At 42.7% G+C, this 19,316-nt stretch overlaps 1 protein-coding gene across 5 annotated transcripts in view; it reads left to right on the top strand.

Moving 5' to 3' along the window:
* Positions 1-19,316, top strand: part of SEPTIN11 (septin 11) — a 91,811-nt gene that overhangs the window by 38,930 nt on the left and 33,565 nt on the right. For all 5 annotated transcript variants that reach the window (XM_059922812.1, XM_059922811.1, XM_059922808.1 and 2 more), the window contains exons 2-3: positions 5,704-5,818; positions 15,106-15,301. In XM_059922812.1, the coding sequence (XP_059778795.1) occupies positions 5,704-5,818; positions 15,106-15,301 (311 nt within the window). The remainder of the gene's footprint in view (positions 1-5,703; positions 5,819-15,105; positions 15,302-19,316) is intronic.

Raw genomic sequence — 19,316 nt, 5'->3', positions numbered from 1 at the left:
TTGGATCAATGTAATTCATTCTCCATAAAATGAGGCTTTGAGAAGAGTGTAATTTCCAGCTCTGTAATACATAAAAGAAGTTACCTGTTAAATTAAAAAAATAATAATTTAAATTTTAAAGAGGCAGAATCTTTCTAAACTTAAATTGTAATGTCTGTCTTTAAAGGTAAAAAAATGAAATCTAATTGTTTTCAGCATAGGTGAAAACAGATATCACCTTGGTAACATGCTCTCCAGCTCCCGCTGACTGATAAGGGTCAGCAGCTGTAGACTACCTACTAACCGCATCTACTGAAGCCTTCAGTTGTAAAAGGAAAGAACTGGGTTATCACTTTGAGTATGGTGAATAGAATCCATCTGTGCACAGCCAGTTTGTTAATTTCAGGAGGCTCTGGGCTGGACTAAAATAGAAGGAAGAGTGAAGATGAGGAATCCTTAATGGTTTCCAGCCGTGGAGGATGTGGAGGCCTGCAAACCGGAATGGAATTCTGTGGCTTTCCCCTCAGCCTTGTAAATGAGCTTCCTATTTAGGGTGGATTTTCTTTTTTTTTAAATTAATTTATTTATGGCTGCATTGGGTCTTCGTTGCTGCGCGCGGGCTTTCTCTAGTTGCGGCGAGCAGGGGATACTCTTCGTTGTGGTGTGCGGGCTTCTTATTGTGGTGACTTCTCTTGCTGCGGAGCATGGGCTCTAGGCACACGGGCTTCAGTAGTTGTGGCACGCGGGCTTAGTTGCTCTGCAGCATGTGGGATCTTCCCGGACCAGGGCTCGAACCCGTGTCCCCTGCATTGGCAGGAGGATTCTTAACCACTCGCCACGAGGGAAGCCCCAAGGGTGGATTTTCTTCACACTGGAGTCCCCATTCTCTCTTCCATGTTCTTTTTTTCCTCTTTGTTCCTCCGTGAGTGATTCTTCCTGCCTGGTTAGTCTGCGGGCTTTGCCCATCCACAGTTTCTCCCCGGGCTCCCAGCAGCAATAGGAGGGCTCCTCATTTTAAAATGACAGCTGTCTCTTCCTCCCACCTAATTTAGGGAAAGGAAACCCAGGTTTCCTGAGGACCTATTAAATGCTGGCCCTCCCATACGTACCATTTCCTTAGTTCCTCCCAGCCACCCTGCCAAGTCCTCCATTTTTACTGATGGAGGACAAAAAGTAGGGATTCAAACCCATGGCTGTCTGACTCCAAGCCTTTTCCCATCCTACTTGTGGTTAAGCAAGATTTGGAATTGTGGAACATATTTTAAAGCAGCACTCAGAATGTAGGTGTTGGCACACATTCTTATATAATTTGTTTTATAATTATTTCCATAATGAAGTCAGCTAGACAGCTTCTGAAAAACTTGTCGATTATAATCTTCAAAGTACACATTCATCATAAAGTGACCCTTTGTGTATAGATAACATTTACCTGGAAGGCTTCTGCAAGCTGGACTTCTTTTCCCTGGTAGATTTGGAGAGCTCCAGCCTTCTTGAAAGATGCCCCCCTGACTTTCCCTAGCCAAAAGCTACCTGTTTCCCCTTTGTCATCCCACAGTTAAAGTGATGGTATTTATCACTTTTATCCTTAATAGTATTACATTTACTTGTGTCCTGTCTCTACTGCTACATTGTAAACCTCTGAAGGGCAGGAAGAGTGTTTATCAATGAATAACAAAAGTGACGTATTTTTGCTCCCTTAGCGCTTTAGGTTTTTTTTGAATGAACAAATAAATAATTGTGTTCATGTCAAGATGATCTGGAAAGAGAAAAATGAGACTGTCAAGTTAGAGACTGGTTATTTTATTTTATACTATAGAATTTAGTCATTGCCCATTTCAAGATGGAGTGGGCCTAGAAATCATCCAAGTACAACCCCTCCCTAGATAGATTAGCAAATGGAGGACTAAATCAATTAAGGTCTTATAGTTACTTACTTGGAGGCTCCAAGGTGGCACTTGCATCTCAAAAATGGTCCAAACTAAGCCTTTTATTATTGGCTTCATGTGCATAGATGCAAAAATCAAAAATGGTCCAAACTAAACCTTTTATTATTGGCTTCATGTGCCATAGATGCAAAAATCAAAGTCTCAGCATTGCCAGGACCAGTGAAAATATACTTAGAGCTACTTGGCCAATTTTAATTCTCAACTTCCACCTCTTATGGTTGCCAAAGAATTATGATTTTAGAGAATATTTTTTTCTTTCTAGTTTAATATATTGGATTTCAGTAGCAGCGACAATTACTGTATTGTCTTGGGCTACCTAGGAACTTAGATCATCATGTGGTAACAGTGACTAAGTGTGAGGACTCTGGCACCTGACCTCCTAGGTCCACATTTCAGCTTCTCACCTTATTGGCTGTGTGACCTTGGGCAAGTTACTAAACTTCTAGGCCTCTGTTTTCTCACCTGTCAGTTGAGATTAGGTAACAATAGTAACTATCTCATAGAATTGTTAAGATAAACTAATTCATTCATGTTTAGGGCTTTTCTGGAACCTTGGTCCATAAATGTTAGTTAGCTGTTATGATGATGATGGTGGAATACCAAATAGCTCGAGCTACTTTTATCCAATTATTATTTTCCTTTTATTGGTAAGGGGAATGTTTACTGAAATTCTCCCTGAGATTTCATAGTAAAGACAAGCCTGGAGATAAAATTTCCGTGGGATCTGGAAGGTTTGGATATGTAAACACTGGCTGTAAGGTCCTTCCAGATAGAGGAAATAGCATGAGTAAAGTCTGATGACGAGAACCCTGGGGTTTCCTCCCAGGAACTGTAAGTAATTCCATTTAACTGCATTGGAAGGTGCCCCCTGGGAGGACTGGGAATAGAGATTTGAGTGTAGCCCATGGAGGCTCCTGAGATGGCAGGCCAAGTTTGGATTGAGGGCCTTTGAGTACCAGGATCCCTTTGGCAGCAAGGTAGAGCGAGGGAAGCTTAGAGGGAGTGGCAAGGGATTGAGGCAAGGTGACCGTTGGAAGGCTGTTGAATTAGTAAGAATAAAGAGGAGGAGGATGTGACATTGATAACACTTTGGGATTGATGCAGGCAGGTGGGTTTCAGGTACAGATAAATGCCATTAACAGAAACAGGGAACCCTGGAGTAGGGGTGGGTTTGCAATAGAAGAAGATGATTTCAAGTTTCGTGAAGAACAATTTGAGGGACAGAAAGGACAACCCGGGAGAACTGCCCCTTTGGTAGAAATTCAGAACTGGAATGCAGACAGAGTTCAGTACTTAGAGAGAAAATTCTGAGAGTCATTGCTAGGTGTGTGATAGCGGTAAAGACGTGAGAATATCTGAGATTCCCTGAGATCACCCCTGTAGACTCAAGAGCCCCGCACACGTTCTTCGGATAGAGACATCTAAGGCATGAAGCCATAAGCGTGATGCCATGAAGTGCCAGGGTGTAGGAGTTCATTTTAGCTGCTGTGTGTGAGATAGAGCTCCCCTCACACATCCTGCAGTGCTTTCAGTTTTAAGGCTGTTCATGAACCAAGGGAGGAACTTCCTATTTCCCCTTTCCCCATCACTCACCAATGGGCAATAGCCCAGTAAAGGATTCCTTTACTGCTGGGCAGAGAAATAGGCTCAGATTATGGATTTTTTAAATGGCATTATAAAATTGACATATTTTATATGACAAAGAAGAGAGAGCCTCTGAAGACATAAATTTAAGTTAAAAAAAAAAAATTTCAAGACCAAACTGTTTTATAACCCTTCATTTTGTATGTGGTTTTCAGCGGGTATAAAAATACTCAGTGGGTATGTGGGTGGTTTCTCATGTTTTGGAAATGGTGAGAATATGAGATGCTCAGCATTGGGTTCTGGGATGAGAGCTATAATTACTAACTCTGATTCTTTCCCAGGATTGGCTCCTGGGTGGATATCTGAACCTAAAAACCCAACAACAGTCCAGAATCCAGAGCAATAAACCACTCTTCCCCGCCCCCCCCCCCCCCCCCGGAAATTAAAAGAATTATTGTGGCAAAGAGGAGAGGGAGGGCAGGACGATGCTTCTAACTTGCCTCGTCCCCTTTCGTGCTGCTCGCTGACTGTTCAAGGCCGTGGTGCCTCAGGAAAGAGGCTGGTGTGATGGCTTCTCCTCGCTGGTTACACAGCAGCCCCTGTGCAGCCGTGATGGAAAGAGTTCTAAATATAACCCAGACTCCTTTCAAATCTTCCTCCCCCAGTCTTGGCAGATGTGGTAAACACCCTAAAAATACCTGCTGTCTGAACCTTTGAGGTCTTTGGAGAGGAAGGGGCAGGTGGTAGCCCTGGGGTGCTGTCAGGAGGCCTTGCCAAGCTACCAGCGCTGCTCCCCAAGCTGTTTGGTGCACTGTCAGCCAGACCCTCCTGCTCAAGCATAAGAGCCCCACTCTTGAGTCTCATAGTCACTGCTGGCAGGTTTCAAGGAGACTATTCATAGACTAGACATCTGTTCTCTGTCCCGTTGACCTCAAACCTGCAGCTGCCACCGTGGTGTTCAGGCAGTGTCGTGGTTTCCAGTCTTGTTTCACAGAATCAGAACTGTAGAGCTAGCGAGGCCCTCAGATATTATATTGCTCATAAAGCATTCCGTTAAAATCACAACGTTTATGGAGTTCCATTTCCCTGCCTCTATAGTGTCTGTAGGGATTCGGAAATGGAGTCTCAGCCTTTGATTATTAAAAGACCTCACTCTCCTCATTGTGTAACACACATAGGAGGATAACGGAAACCAGTCTTTTAAAAATAGTGACCAGATGATCCTGTGCGAGGCTTTTTCTTCTTTATTATAAAATGGACATTTGAGGCTCATTTTCTCACTCAAAATTCAGTATCTCGAGTATAAAGCTCATTGGCAACATAGCCAGACACCAGGAGTCTCATTTTCAGAAAGGCTTTCAAGATCTAGTTTCTGGAATCCCATACCATAACTGTGGTGTTTAATTGAAAGACCATAGCTGACCTCTGTTTTCCTGGGAAAGAAGGGTTTCACAGATGATCTCCAGTACCCACGGAATGCATTCAAAGTTGTGGAGGCAGTCAGCACCATCTAATGAAACAGCATAAATCATCCAGCTTTTAAATGTATGTTAACTACCTTAGTCCCAGTCTTCTTCAGGAGACTCTTGAGAAGGTGCGGGGAGTGCAGAACCTATGCTAGGAGCTGTGTGAGGGAGAGCAAAGTAGCCCCAAGAAGCCCGTCCAGATGATGGAGGAGAAGGAACCAAGTCCTGTGCCACGCCATTTTCAATATGTTCATCATGGTAGTTACAGAATTTCCGTAATTGTAACGGGTATGCATCCTCCTCTGTGAGCTTCTCAGAGCTCCTTCCTGTATCTGGAAGAGTGTCATTTATTTTTTGCCTCTGGGCTGAAAGTAAATTGAAGGGTTTTCTTGAGTGCTTGAAGCTGTCAAAATGGTTGAATTTTTTAATGTCACTTAATGCATGTCTGAATCAGCCACCGCTAGAAGCTTATTTCCCCTGGACCAGTGCACCTGTAACCGGACCTGAGCTGCCTGGGAGGGAGATTGGTGTACTTAGGGACTCAGTGTGATTTTGTGGAAAGAGCGTGGCTCTGGAGTTGGTAGCTTCAGTTGTGTAGAAGCCAGGGATGGGGTGGGCACAGAGGGGTCGCCTTTTTCCATGCGTGTCAAGAAGAGAGGATGGGAGAGGGAGGAGTACCCAGGTGGCACTGTCATGGGTTATCAAATGTTTCCCTTCTGAAATTCCAGAATGAAGAGCTTCGAAACTTGTCTCTTTCTGGCCATGTTGGATTTGACAGTCTCCCCGACCAGCTGGTCAACAAGTCGACTTCTCAAGGATTCTGTTTCAACATCCTGTGTGTTGGTAAGTGACTCATCCCTTGCTGCTGAGGAAGGAATCTGACTCTTAGGTGTTGGCAGGTGACTGTCAGAGGGGCACGTTTCAGGAAATAAGGGGAATGATATTTTTTACTCTTTCATTATCAGTAAAGCAGGGCAATAATACCCACTCATGTATGTCACACAAAGATCGAGACTTGTATTTAGGTAGGTTGCTTTGTAGGCTTTGTGATGTTACTCAAAATGTTATTTTTATTTGTGTCACATTGTCAAGCAGTGATCAGTTTAATATTGCTTTTGAACCACTTATTTAAATTTTTTGTGGGGGGAGGGACTTAGACCCTAGCTAGACTATAGGAAGTTGAAAGAAGGACCTGAGATGCACATACATAGGAAGATCATTCAAAAGCATTTTAAGAATTTGTTTCCAGGGTCTTTGACTATGGTGCAGTAGTAATCTCCACTGAAGTCTTTTTAAAGATATGCTGTCTACAGTAGGTAAAATCTGAAACTAACCACTTTGATAAACTTAGAATATTTAAAATTTTTGCTTTTAGAGCAAAAGACAATTTAAAATTCTATTTTATATTTGACATACATTTTCTGCCTGAATTAATAAATTAACCTTTTGTCCTTAAATTGGAATCTGAAATTGACCTCAGTTTATTCCTGGTAGATAAATGGAAAAGGCCAAAGAGATACAACTTACATATTTGAATCCTCAGGATGTGTTATTCATATCCTTTAGATGTTATGCATTGACCTAGGCCTCTGGCCTTGGTATTTTTCTTCTTCTTTAGCCATATCTTTCTTAAACTAAGACAAGGAAGGTAGGAAAGCAGGTGGAGAAAAAGAGGAACATAGAAATAGAAATCTCCTGTTGGTTTGAAGCAGACGTGTCCCTGGAACAGATGACGGCCTTTCCTTCACCCTCCCTGTCACTCTTGATGAAGGACCAGGCTAAATGGCAGTGAAGTGGCTCGGGCTGCATTGTTTTGTTGCCATTGTCCTCTGGTCACAGACTTCAAGACAAATTAAAAGGAATCCTGTATGTAGCCGATATGTGGTCTCTGTGTAGCCTCCCCCGACGTTTGGCAGAATGTCCTGACTTCTCTTGTCTAAGTAAAATGAAGTGACTTTAGAAAAGAAAGATGTGCATTCCATGTAAGTTAGTTGTTGGGGGCATTGCCAGGTATTTTCCTTTCTGAAAATTCTTCGAGAGGAGCATATTGAACGTGGCCCCTGCATTGGACATTCGCTAATAGAAAGCCGCCACTGACTTGCACACCAGATGGCTCGCTGTCTGGCATTATGTCTCAAGTACTGGGGAGAGAATGACTGGAGAGAAACATGACCAGAGCCGCCAGCTCTCCTGCTTTCCCCTTTTCCCCACTTGAAGCCGATTAAAATTCAGCAGGGGACCCCCTGGAATGGCAGCTCTCAGAGTGGCATAAATCAGTCGTCTTTTCTCTTCTGCTAAATGCTCATTGCAGAGCAGGACAATTCTTCATTAGCATAGCAATTTGTTGGCAATTTGTTGATTTTCTATTGAAAAGTGTGCTAAATTGTAGGCCAGTTACTATTCTGGCTTCTCTTCTCCGTCTCCCCCAGCCCTGTCTTCAAAATCAGTTTCAAGAATCTATGTGAGAGCTATGGCCCAGCCCCTGCAAGTAGGATAAAGCCTTCCAGTGGGACTGGGCTGGAAGGACCTGGTTTGACCGGGTGTGTGGTGTGCAAGGGGGAGTGTTGGCTCGTTGGCTGGCCCTTGTGTTACTAGCACAATTATGGTGCTAGTTGGAATTCCTCACAAGCCACTTCCATGCTGTGCTGTTGGATTTGTAAAGCAGCAGCTATTCTGACTCTCTTGGGTGGCTGATAATCCCTATGATTCTTAGGTTTTTATTCTTGTTCCATTCTTAACCATGTTGAAAATTAGTTTTTCAAGTTATTTAAAATAATGCATGTTTATGTTAAAAAATTATAAAATGTCCCCCCTTCTCTCCTACCCTCATTTCCATTCCACAGAGAAAACACTGTGGAATCCTAGGAACTTTCTAAACTTTTCTGTACTTGGAAATTATTTTCGGAGGCTGAAAACAACACCACTTATCTCACGGTTTTGTAGGAGTCCCACGTGTGTCTCACCAGGCTAAAATCAAGGCGTCCGCAAGGCTATGCTCCTTTCTGGAACCTCAAGGGGAGAAGACATTTCCTTGCCTTTTCCATCTGCTGGAGGCTGCCCACATTCCTTGACTCTTGGACCCTTTCCTCCATTTTCAAAGCCAGCAATGTTGCATCTCTCTCTGACTGTTCTTGGGTTAGGAAATTTTCCACAGAGAATTGCAGAAATCTAGTTGAAACTCAGTTAAGGCTCTTCCTCAACCCCCAAACACACTAAAAAGGTAATAGATTGAATGGTGTAATTAAGAAGAGCTGGCTCTAGGGCTGCAGAGTTTGCAGGGCTCCGTTTCTGGTTTTCGAGCCTGCTTGCTGCTGCTTGGCTTCATGGTTGGTCTTCTTCTTCAAGGAGGTGGTACAGCCTCCAGCAGTGTTGCCAGCTGAGCAACCCCAGAGGAGAGAGAGGCCATTCCTGACAAGGCCTCCTCAACAGTCACAGGATCTCTGATCATCCAGGCTGGGGTCATCTGCCTGCCCAGGGTGGTATGGGAATCGTCCACCCCAAAACATACAAGGGTCCCGTAGGAGAGAAGACATGGGCAGAAAGGAGAAAGGGCATGGGAGAGACACACACTGGACAGATATAAACAGGTCTCTCATGACTACATAAGTACTTTTTTGTTTCGGTGTAACATAAATGAGATCATGCCTTTCTATTCTTTGGCATTGTCTCTTTTCACTCCACAGTAAGTCCTTCCTATCCTTCCACGCCCGTATATCTAGCAGGTTCTTTTCCATAGCACTTTGGAGCTCTTCCTTTGGAGCCAACATTAGCCCTTTGGGAGATAGGGGTGTCAGCATTAAGGTAAACGTACATATCCTCAGAGGGTAGGACACATCAGATCCCTTCACAAATAATTTACAGCAAAATATATGTATAAGGAAACAACTTTCGTTGTCAATTAATGCTCTATTTTTTTTAAAAATTATTATTTATTTATTTATTTTTGGCTGTGTTGGGTCTTCGTTTCTGTGCGAGGGCTTTCTCTAGTTGCGGCAAGCGGGGGGCCACTCTTCATCGCGGTGCGCGGGCCTCTCACTGTCGCGGCCTCTCTTGTTGCGGGGCACAGGCTCCAGACGCGCAGACTCAGTAATTGTGGCTCACGGGCCTAGTTGCTCCGCGGCATGTGGGATCTTCCCAGACCAGGGCTCGAACCCGTGTCCCCTGCATTGGCAGGCAGATTCTCAACCACTGCGCCACCAGGGAAGCCCCTCTATCTATTTTTAAAGTAAGAGTCTATGAAAAGCATTCTAGTTGATCAAAATATTTTGACAGCCACTTAGAGGAGTTGGTGTCGTATTTAACGAGTATCCATGGTCCTTTCTCTTCTCCTTGTCATCCTACTGTGCACTTCTGTTTTTTATGTGCATGCATGGTGTTTATAGCATCATTATTTCCATGTGAAAAGTGTGGAAGGGAATTGAGGATTTTTTTTAAAAAGAGTTATGATCCCAGTAAGGAAGCTGATGATGTTTTTCAAAAAGGTCTTAGAATTGTAATTTTGTTTTGTGGCAAGAGCCTACAGGTTGCAAACAGAGAGGAAACAAACCGGGACAGAAATGAACCCTGGCGTGCACCTAGTTTAGTTTTAGAGGCACTGAATTAAATGCTTTTAGAACCTGTCTCTCTTGAGTCCTGGATAGAAATGTAATAAAGAGCGGGAGAGTAGTGTTCACTTGACTGGGAAGAGAATTCTTGATGCTAAATCGGGTACCAGACACCCAAGAGTTCATAGTTCCCCTACTCTCCATCTTGCCTACAACACAGCAGTTCACCCCCAAAACTGCACTTTGTTTTAAATAAAGCCTTTCTTACCCACACTGTATTTCTCCAAAGAATCTAAATTAGTATTCAGCCTTTCTTCACAATTTTAAATTTATACATCTTTGTCATTCACTTTCCAAAATGACACCAGCTCTGTGAGAAACTCCAGCATTGATCCAGCTGTATGTTGGTTCTTACGTGCACCTACACCAATGGATAAAATACTGTGACATCCCTGCTTTTGAAGAGGAACCAGTTCAATAGCAGGGTCAAAGTAAATTAATAACATATTTTGAAAATAGAATTAAAAAAATAATTCCACTGTGTTGTTTTGAGGGGAAGGCAGAAGGGGAAAAGAAAACAGACAAGTTTAAGATCATTTTAGCCAAGGCTATAGTGTCAGCATAAGCTGTAGAATTTTACAATCAGATCTTAAACATTTTTATCCCATCTTGCTTTTCCAGGAAAGGCTCTGAAGTGGTTTACAGGGTGAAATGAATGAGTTAATGAATAAAGATAAAATTAACCACAGAAAATAAAGTGAAGCCAAGGTTAGAGTCAGAACTAACAGCCATCAGACCTGCCAATAGCGGTTGATTCTCTCAGGAACGCATGTACCTCTCCGCCAGTGGTCAGAGCATGGAGGGACCCATTCATTCAACAGATATTTGTTAAACACATATTATGTGCCAAACACAAGTTAAAAGTTTAATGATGACAGACTTACAATAGCTATAAAGTAAAAACAAAATAGTTGCTCCAGATGAAACACAATTCACCGGGAAAAAATCTCTCCCATGGATTTTCAGAAAAGACATACGGTGGCCGTCCCTCCATTTAAGCCTGGGTTCCTGAGCGTCCCCCACTCAGTGCCACTGAGCCAGGCAACGCCGAGGGTCATGTGCTGGTCTTCCAAGGGGACTTGAAAGACCAGCATGCTTTGGCTAATACCGCCAGCTAATACCGCGGCTGGTAGTATTAGCTAAAGCATGTCCCATCAAAGGCGATTCTATGAGGAGTTAAAACAACACAGCGTAGCTCTCTGATTATCTGGCTTCATCCAAGAATAAAATCCAGAATATTTAGAGGAGGCAGACAGACCTGCATGCACAGCTATTTGAATAATTATGATAATAATGATCCAAGTAGCCAGTCTTGGCAGTCAGAGTAAAAACGCTGAATCATAGATCAACTATTTGCTCAGTTTACAATTAATTACCTTCTAATTCATAATACATTCCTCTGTGTGTGTTTTTTGTTTTTGTTTTGTTTTTTTTTCTTTTCTAATAACGTCCAGCTTAGAGCTTGCGGTTTAAGTAAGCCTGAGAACAGAGTGCAAGGGGCAAGCCTGCTTTCCACTGTGCGATGGGTGTAACGCTCACCAGCGCTGGCAGGAGCTGGAGAAACAGAAGCCCCAGATAGCGCTTCAAGAGTAAACCTCTAATTATTCTAACAACTGTTCAGGCAGATGAATTTATAACAGAATAAACAACAAACTCTGACAAAATCTACCAAAGTGGCAAATCTCAATATAAATGATCACCATGATCATTTTTCTTTTCAGTTAACTGAAAAGAAATGCCTGAAACTGAATGCCTGCTCTGTGCCAAGGATTCTGAAATGTTTCAGACTTGCTGCCAGTCATTAATTGTCTCAAAATATTGTAGTTGTTGGGTTTAACTTGGAACCTGTGCCAGGTAGGCTTTTGGTTACTCAATTCAAAGGAAGCCTTTGTGCTGTTGTGTGTCCTCAAAAATATAGAAAATGCCCTCTATTCTGAGGCTAGAGATTGACCTCAACAACAAACGCATTGAAAAGCTCTCCTAGTTCTAGAATTCCTTTTATTCCAAAAGCTGTCATTTCTTAGTGAACTGCTTGTGGTGAATTGCACTGCTGCTAGAGTAGCTGTGTCTAATTAGGGCTCTTAAAAGCACAGAGCATAGGAATGGAAAGCAAAGCACTCTGAAATTTAGAGGAACAGTGGTTGTTCCAAGCCCTTGATTAACCCTGTGCTGTAAGTAGGCCCGGGAATGCTAATTGTTCGTAATTTCCACCTTAGTGCAAATAATAATTAAAATTACCTTGCCTTTAAAAACAAAACAAAACATGGTGTTCTTGATTCACATATGCTTAACTAATTCTCAACTTAGTAAAATGTGATGGTAATTTCAGTCCTGTCCAGGTAACCTAGAATCCTTGCCATGTAAATTGAAGTCTTTATTGCTGTTTTTAGGGAAAGAGATGAAAGTTAAGTGGGTCACTTTCCACTGATAGAACCTTTACCTTATAGGGGAAATTTTATAAGATAGTTCTGCTGTTGTGCCTTTGTCCCTGTTCTGAAAATAGGTAAATTCTGAAAAGAAGTTTGCTTTATTGAGAAAGATACTCAAGTAGGTACTTAAAATGACCGAAGTACATTCAGTGTAGGATTGCCTTCCAGATTCTATGTGCCTTACAAGTGAGAACCCCGTTTTGTTTCTGTATCCATTACTTAGTAACTTTGTTTTGCTCAAAGTTATTTTGTTAAGTCACTGATCGTGGATATGAGCTTGTTGAGCATTAGGGAACAGAGACTACTTTAGATTACTTTTATTGATGGGTCTTTTTTTTGTAAGAATATGAAGGAAAGTAAGGAAGACAGGAGACAGTCTCAAGTGCTACACAACTAGACTTCATGGAGATCTGGAATGACATTCAGGATATTACAGAAGTTCAAGAAGTGTCAGTTGCTGTTTTTCTTCACCATTTTATCCCCAGCACCTATGCTTGTCACATAGTAAATACTCAAGTATTATTAATGAATAGATTTCAGGTACTAGTGTCTACCGTATCTATCTGCTCTCTTTCTCCTGTATGCCCAGCTAATGGTCTGTCAGCAACATGTCTTCTATTTATTGACAGCCTTTGCTGCCTCATGGCTTCTGAGTTTTCGCTTCTCTCAGCGTATCTTTTCTTTTTCATGCCATCGTGCTGTGTGCAGGTTCAAACTCCCAAAGAGAGAAGTTTGATTGGATAGATCACTGTCTAGCATGGAGCATTCTCACAGCACTGGCGTCCATGGGTGCCTTGGGACAGGGGGCTAGCACTGGGCCAGTTATCTGTGGTCATTAGCAAGGTCCATGTCATAAACTATGCTCTTGCTTGTGAGAGGAATGTGGTTATGGCAGACATTTAAAATATCATTCCCATAATAGTAAATCAGAGTCTGGCTGGTATTCAGTCGTGTTCCAGGTCAGATTCTAAGCTGTGGGAGAAATCAGGCCAGTTCGTTACTGTATTCCCAGAACTTGGTACTAAACTGGAAAAGATACTGGCTGAAAGAAGACTGATGAAGGAGGAAATTCTTTGATCTTAGATGTATCGGGTCCAATGGGTAAAGCTAAAGAGTTAGGCAAATGTACTTGAACAACTTTTTTTTTTTTTTTAATTTATTTTATTTATTTATTTATGGCTGTGTTGGGTCTTCGTTTCTGTGCGAGGGCTTTCTCTAGTTGCGGCGAGTGGGGGCCACTCTTCATCGCGGTGCGCGGGCCTCTCATTACCACGGCTTCTCTTGTTGCAGAGCACAGGCTCCAGACGCGCAGGCTCAGTAACTGTGGCTCACGGGCCTAGTTGCTCCGCGGCATGTGCGATCTTCCCAGACCAGGGCTCGAACCCGTGTCCCCTGCATTGGCAGGCAGCTTCTCAACCACTGCGCCACCAGGGAAGCCCCTACTTGAACAACTTTTATCCTACAAGTGAATCATGGTAGTCAGTGGCAAACCACATAGGGCTTCTAATTAGAGAAAGCTCAATTACAGAAAGATTCCATTCTACTTCATGTTTGTACTGTGTTGGAAAGCAATGAGTAATACAGAACTTCTAATTAGTAAAGGTATTTTGTCATTACAGTGGGAAAGTTGCCCTAAGGCTCAGAGCTCTTTTTTCCCCCATGGAATTGTCACCATCCTAAAAGTCATTATGGCAATTTTTCAGAAGAGAGGTACTGTTCCTAGGACCATCATGGGATTGGGATTTGTTGAAAGGGCTGCAATATATTGGTATGTTTAAATTGAGTTGAAAATCTAATTGGGAAATTTTCCAGATTGTTTTTTTTTAAAGGCATTCCTATGGATAATGTTTCTCGATTTCTACCATCACACACTCAACCACCACCCCTGACAAGGGTGGCTTCTTTCTCATTGCCAACTATTTTTGACTCAAGAGTTAGTATATAGGGAGAAAATTTTTCTTGGTCTCATTTTGAAGCTCAAGCTAAAGTTCTCCATGGCTCCACATTTGGGTCTTACCATTTGATTGGTGTAGTGGTGCTAGGTACCTGCCACTCTCCTTTGCATATATTAGGGGCTCAGTAAGACTTACTGACTTGAATTATCAATGTGAATTAATAAGGCCATTGTTGCAGGTTATTTAACATCATTCAGTTTCATTGTCACAAACATCCGCTTGAAACTGGGAAATCTAACAAATGCTTGCCATCTGCTGAATAGGAAAATAAAAATGGAGATAATGGAGGATTCTCACAGATTCATAACCATACCTAAAAAAAATTAGGCAGTCAGTTTTCTCTGTAACAGTAAAGTCAGGGTGCTGTGTTGGTTGAGTGTAGGTGTTAGAACCACACAAACTTGGGTTAGAAGCCTGGCTCTGCCACTTAACAGTGTGACTTTAGACAAGTTACTTAGACCTTATCTAAGCCTTCATGCCCCATCTGTAAAAGGGAGGAAAGAGCAGTACTTATTCCATGGGGGTTAGTACTAGGGTTTAAATGAGATAGTGCATTGGAAGCTCTTACCACAGGGCCTGGTACAAGGTAAACACTCAGCAACTGTAGCTGGGTTTGTTATGATTGCTGTTATTTGTCAAGAGTGTTGTTTTGAAAAATGTAATTCTTTTCCACAACAGTAGTAGATGGTATGGTATCATGTAATTGAATACAAATGAATCAGTCTTTTGAATTTTCTTCGTAACAGAAACTCAGCAATACAGAATTTTTTTTAAAGCAATATAGTGTTACATGCCAACATTTAGGGAAGGAGGAGCTACGGTTTATGTCTTTGAAATGACCACAAACTGACCCCAGGCAAGCTTATAGGTTCTGATCCTCTATGCAGAGGTAAAGAAAAGCATCTTGATCTGTAAGTTCAAGATCTTTTCTATTGAACAGTTTTGGAAATTCATTAAGGCGTTTCTCGGGAAGTATTCCATAGATCACACATGGAAAGAACTACCTTTTTGTGGTGGGATTTTTGGTGATACTGACTTTTCAAAAAATTTTACTATCATGATGATGAAAAACTCCTGATGATGTGAATTGGTGCCTCAGAGGCATTGACACGTTCTTTGATTTCTCCCTTGTGGTCATGCAGGCGAGACGGGCATTGGCAAATCCACGTTAATGGACACTTTATTCAACACCAAATTTGAAAGTGACCCAGCTACTCACAATGAACCAGGTGTCCGGTTAAAAGCCAGAAGTTATGAGCTTCAGGAAAGCAATGTACGGCTGAAGTTAACCATCGTTGACACTGTGGGATTTGGAGACCAGATAAATAAGGATGACAGGTACATCTTGGGATTTTGTGGGGATGTAAATGAGTGAGAAGGTAACAGGATCCATCCCGGGTAAATGGAAAGACTAAATGTTCGCTAGTTATGGGGCTTGGTCTCCTATCACCTAAAAGATAAGACATTCTTGTCCTCTGAGAAATTTTCTTAGAATGTTCTTGAGGTCAGAATCAGCTAGTGTAATTGATTCCAGCTAGGGTAAGGAGAAAAGGGATTTGTTAGAAGGCATAAGCTACCTTATGGCATTTTTCCAGGAGAGTCATGGAACCAGGCTTGGGCGCTTTCCCACCTGGAAAAGCAGTCTAGAGAAACACGTACAGTGAGTGGAACCCCTGCCACAAACTACCTTACATAGTTTGGTACCTGTGACACTGGGGAGAGGTCTCTAGAACCTCCACCCAGTCTGTCTCAGAGAGCCAAATGCCTTCACCATCGCTTGCGAGAAGAACCCCTTTCCCTGTGTGGGTCTCTGCCTCGTGTGGCTCCCTTCCTGCTTCCAGGTCTTTTCTGGCTGCATCCACTTGGTAGAAAGTAGACCAGATCCAGAACACTAGCTGCAAGAGAGTCTGGGAAGTGTGGTTTCTGGTTTTTGTTGTTGTTGCTGTTTTAACTCTGCGGAAAAAAAAAAGGCGGGGAGGAGGGGCATTAAAAAGTAAAAGGAGTTTGGAATGAGCATCTGCCACGGTCTCCTAGTCTCTGAGGCAGATTGGGATATTTGACTGAATCCCCAAATTCCTACAGATCTGAATGAAAACTTGGAGTCAACGTGATTTTCCCAAGAAGCCAGAGCCCAGGATTTAGTAGACCCGGGTTGTGATCTGGATTCTGCCGATGAGCAGCTATGGGACCTTGGCCATTTATCTCACTCTAAGGGAATGACGCTGGATACTCTCAGGTCTCTTCCAGTGGGATCTGCATATAGTCTCCTCTTAGGTGGGGTCTAAAGAAGGGCACTGGGAAAGGCTAAGCCTGGAGGAGGGGTGTGGTAACAATAGGGGGTATCCTGTATTTTGATGGCTTTGGCAACAGTGGTATCAGCTCCTAGAACCCCAAAGTGAAGAAAGCATGTTTGTGAAAGATCAGTTGGAAGAATCGTCGTTGATTTCCAGCCAGCGCAGGATCTTAATGTTGATGCTAGTGCTGTGGCATGAGCACTGTGTGTCCTTTGTGCATTGTCTGGGTCTTCCTGTAGGCTGCTCACAGTTGGGTGGCCCGCTGGGTGCAGAATGGCCACATTGAGTCTGAATATTGAGTGTGGCTTCAGTGGAGCCTAGTGAGGAATTCAGATCGCTCTCTCTCCAGCAAGGGTTTGTTAAGCTAATTTGATAATATATATAACAAACTTCTTTGTCAGTGTAGAAGAAGGACATGTTTAAGCTGCGTAAGAAATAAAATGTCGTTTCAGAATTTTGGTCCTGTAGTTTGTGTGTAGACAGAAGCTGTTAGCTATGTCGGTCTCCTGTATTCATTCACTAAAACTGCTTTACATAAACTTGATGATCTAGTTATAAAATAATATAGTGAGGTTTTACTTTTTTTTTTTTCTTTGAGGTGAAGCAAACAGTCATCTTATTGACTCAAGTTCTTTCATTTACATCTTATCTCAGGCTATTTGCTTTAGTAGTTTAGCACCCATCAGTTAGTAGAGAAGGCTGTCCGCATCCAGAGGTTTTACTTTTATGAAACACACATAGTCATTTTATAAAGCCAAGCAAGTTTGCTCTTTTCTCTGAGTTGCTGTGTGCCCTTATTTGAGGGAAGCTGTTAAGCCTTAAACCTTCTTGGTGTTAATCTCAAGATCCCCCATCCTATTTACTAATCTTGACTTTAAATGCCTTATGATTGTTTTATTTTACTTTTTTTTAACTTTTATTTATTTTTTTTAATTTTTATTTTGTATTTTTAAATTTATTTTTGGCTGCGTTGGGTCTTTGTTGCTGCACGCGGGCTTTTCTCTAGTTGCGGCGAGCGGGGGCTACTCTTTGTTGCGGTGCGTGGGCTTCTCATTGCGCCGGCTTCTCTTGTTGCGGAGCATGGGCTCTAGGTGCGCAGGCTTCAGTAGTTGTGGCACATGGGCTCAGTAGTTGTGGCTCATGAGCTCTAGAGCGCACGCTCAGTAGTTGTGGTGCACGGGCTTAGTTGCTCCACGGCATATGGGATCTTCCCGGACCAGGGCTCGAACTCATGTCCCCTGCATTGGCAGGCGGATTCTTTTTTTTTCTTTAACATCTTTATTGGAGTATAATTGCTTTACAGTGGTGTGTTAGTTTCTGCTGTATAACTAAGTGAATCAGCTATACATATACATATATCCCCATATCTCCTCCCTCTTGCATCTCCCTCCCACCCTCCCTATCCCACCCCTCTAGGTGTTCACAGAGCACCGAGCTGATCTCCCTGTGCTATGTGGCTGCTTCCCACTAGCTATCTATTTTACATTTGGTAGTGTATATATATCCATGCCACTCTCTCACTTCATCCCAGCTTACCCTTCCCCCTCCCCGTGTCCTCAAGTCCATTCTCTACATCTGCCTCTTTATTCCTGTCCTGCCCCTAGGTTCTTCAGAACCATTTTTTTTTAGATTCCATATATATGTGTTAGCATACGGTATTTGTTTTTCTCTTTCTGACGTACTTCACTCTGTATGACAGCCTCTAGTCCATCCACCTCACTACAAATAACTCAGTTTCGTTTCTTTTTATGGCTGAGTAATATTCCGTTTATATCTGTGGCCAGCAGATTCTTAACCACTGTGCCACCAGGGAAGTCCGTTATGATTGTTTTAAATACTTAAGTTCATTCTCAAAAAACGTTTGAGAAAGTTAAAATTAAACTGTCCCAGGCCCAAAGATAATTCCAGAAGGAGGCTTCCAGAGACATTTTTGTGCAGTGACAGCTTAATGGGAATAAGACACCAAATCATCAAGTTACATTATGTTTGCTTAGGGCTCAGAAACTTCATTAGTACCAGGTTTTTTTGTTTGTTTGCTTCATTTTCCTCAAAACTGTGTATGTTATGTGTGTGTGTTTTGTAAAGAGGAATTTGAACCATTTTATCTAGGGCTATGTATTGTCTAGATATATTTTAACTATCTGTGATAGAAATATGAGCACATAGTAACGGCAGAGAAATATTTAACTCATGCTCTAGCTGAGCACGGAGCTCTATTTTATGTATAGGGCAATTTAAATGCTCTTCAGTAAGCATTGGCCTGTAATACAGGAGCAGTTGTTAGACAGAGTAAGAAAGATTTCATTTTGCATCTGTCAAAATGGACTATCTGTACATTGTGTTGGAGTGGGGGAAAGCTAAACACAGCTGAGCAGTTGCTCTTGATTTATGACCTCAATGCCAGGGAATGATGGGGAGGTTCTTGCCTGAAGGCCGTCTGTAATGCCCGCTGAAACAGATGAAGAGAAAACCCTGACGACAGGCAGAAGTGCACGCTGGTCCTCGTGTGGTCACGGAGCCCCCCGTCCGAGCAAGGCGGGTCTCCATCTCTGACCTGCGCAGGTCTCTCCCTGGGGTTGGGGAGTGGCATGCTTGTGCGCTCCCTGATGGGAAGACGTCAGCTGCACCTTTTCAGGATGTATTCCTGCGGGAATGAGGACCGTCTTCCTGCATTTTGCCGCTAAGTTTCCATGAGCTGCTCCAGCTCAGAGTCATCGCCTCAGCACTGCCGCTGCATTTTTACTTCGCCCCTGAATGGGGACTTTCCCTCAGTCGGGTGGGTTCTCATGGGTTCTCACTTGCTGGCCCTGAACAGCAGGTAGCCAGTGCAACGCTGAGGCACACATTTGCAGCTGGAGGCCTCTTTAAGAAATTATCTGACTCATTTGGGTCAAATAATAGTTTCCAAGGAGACTTAGAAGAGAGGAAGTGTGATATTAACCTAACCTACATACCAAGTATTTGTTTTTCTTCTGAAATTTCTTGACAGCTGTTGCATAACCTCTTTTAAGTGGCATTTAGAACTCTGTGCCCCAGAATGATTGTTGACACTGTTGACT

Source organism: Balaenoptera ricei, chromosome 5, assembly GCF_028023285.1.
Source record: "Balaenoptera ricei isolate mBalRic1 chromosome 5, mBalRic1.hap2, whole genome shotgun sequence".
Classification (NCBI taxonomy): domain Eukaryota; kingdom Metazoa; phylum Chordata; class Mammalia; order Artiodactyla; family Balaenopteridae; genus Balaenoptera; species Balaenoptera ricei.
The sequence above is the reverse complement of the archived record's forward strand: the minus strand, read 5'-3'. Positions and strand labels throughout refer to the sequence as shown.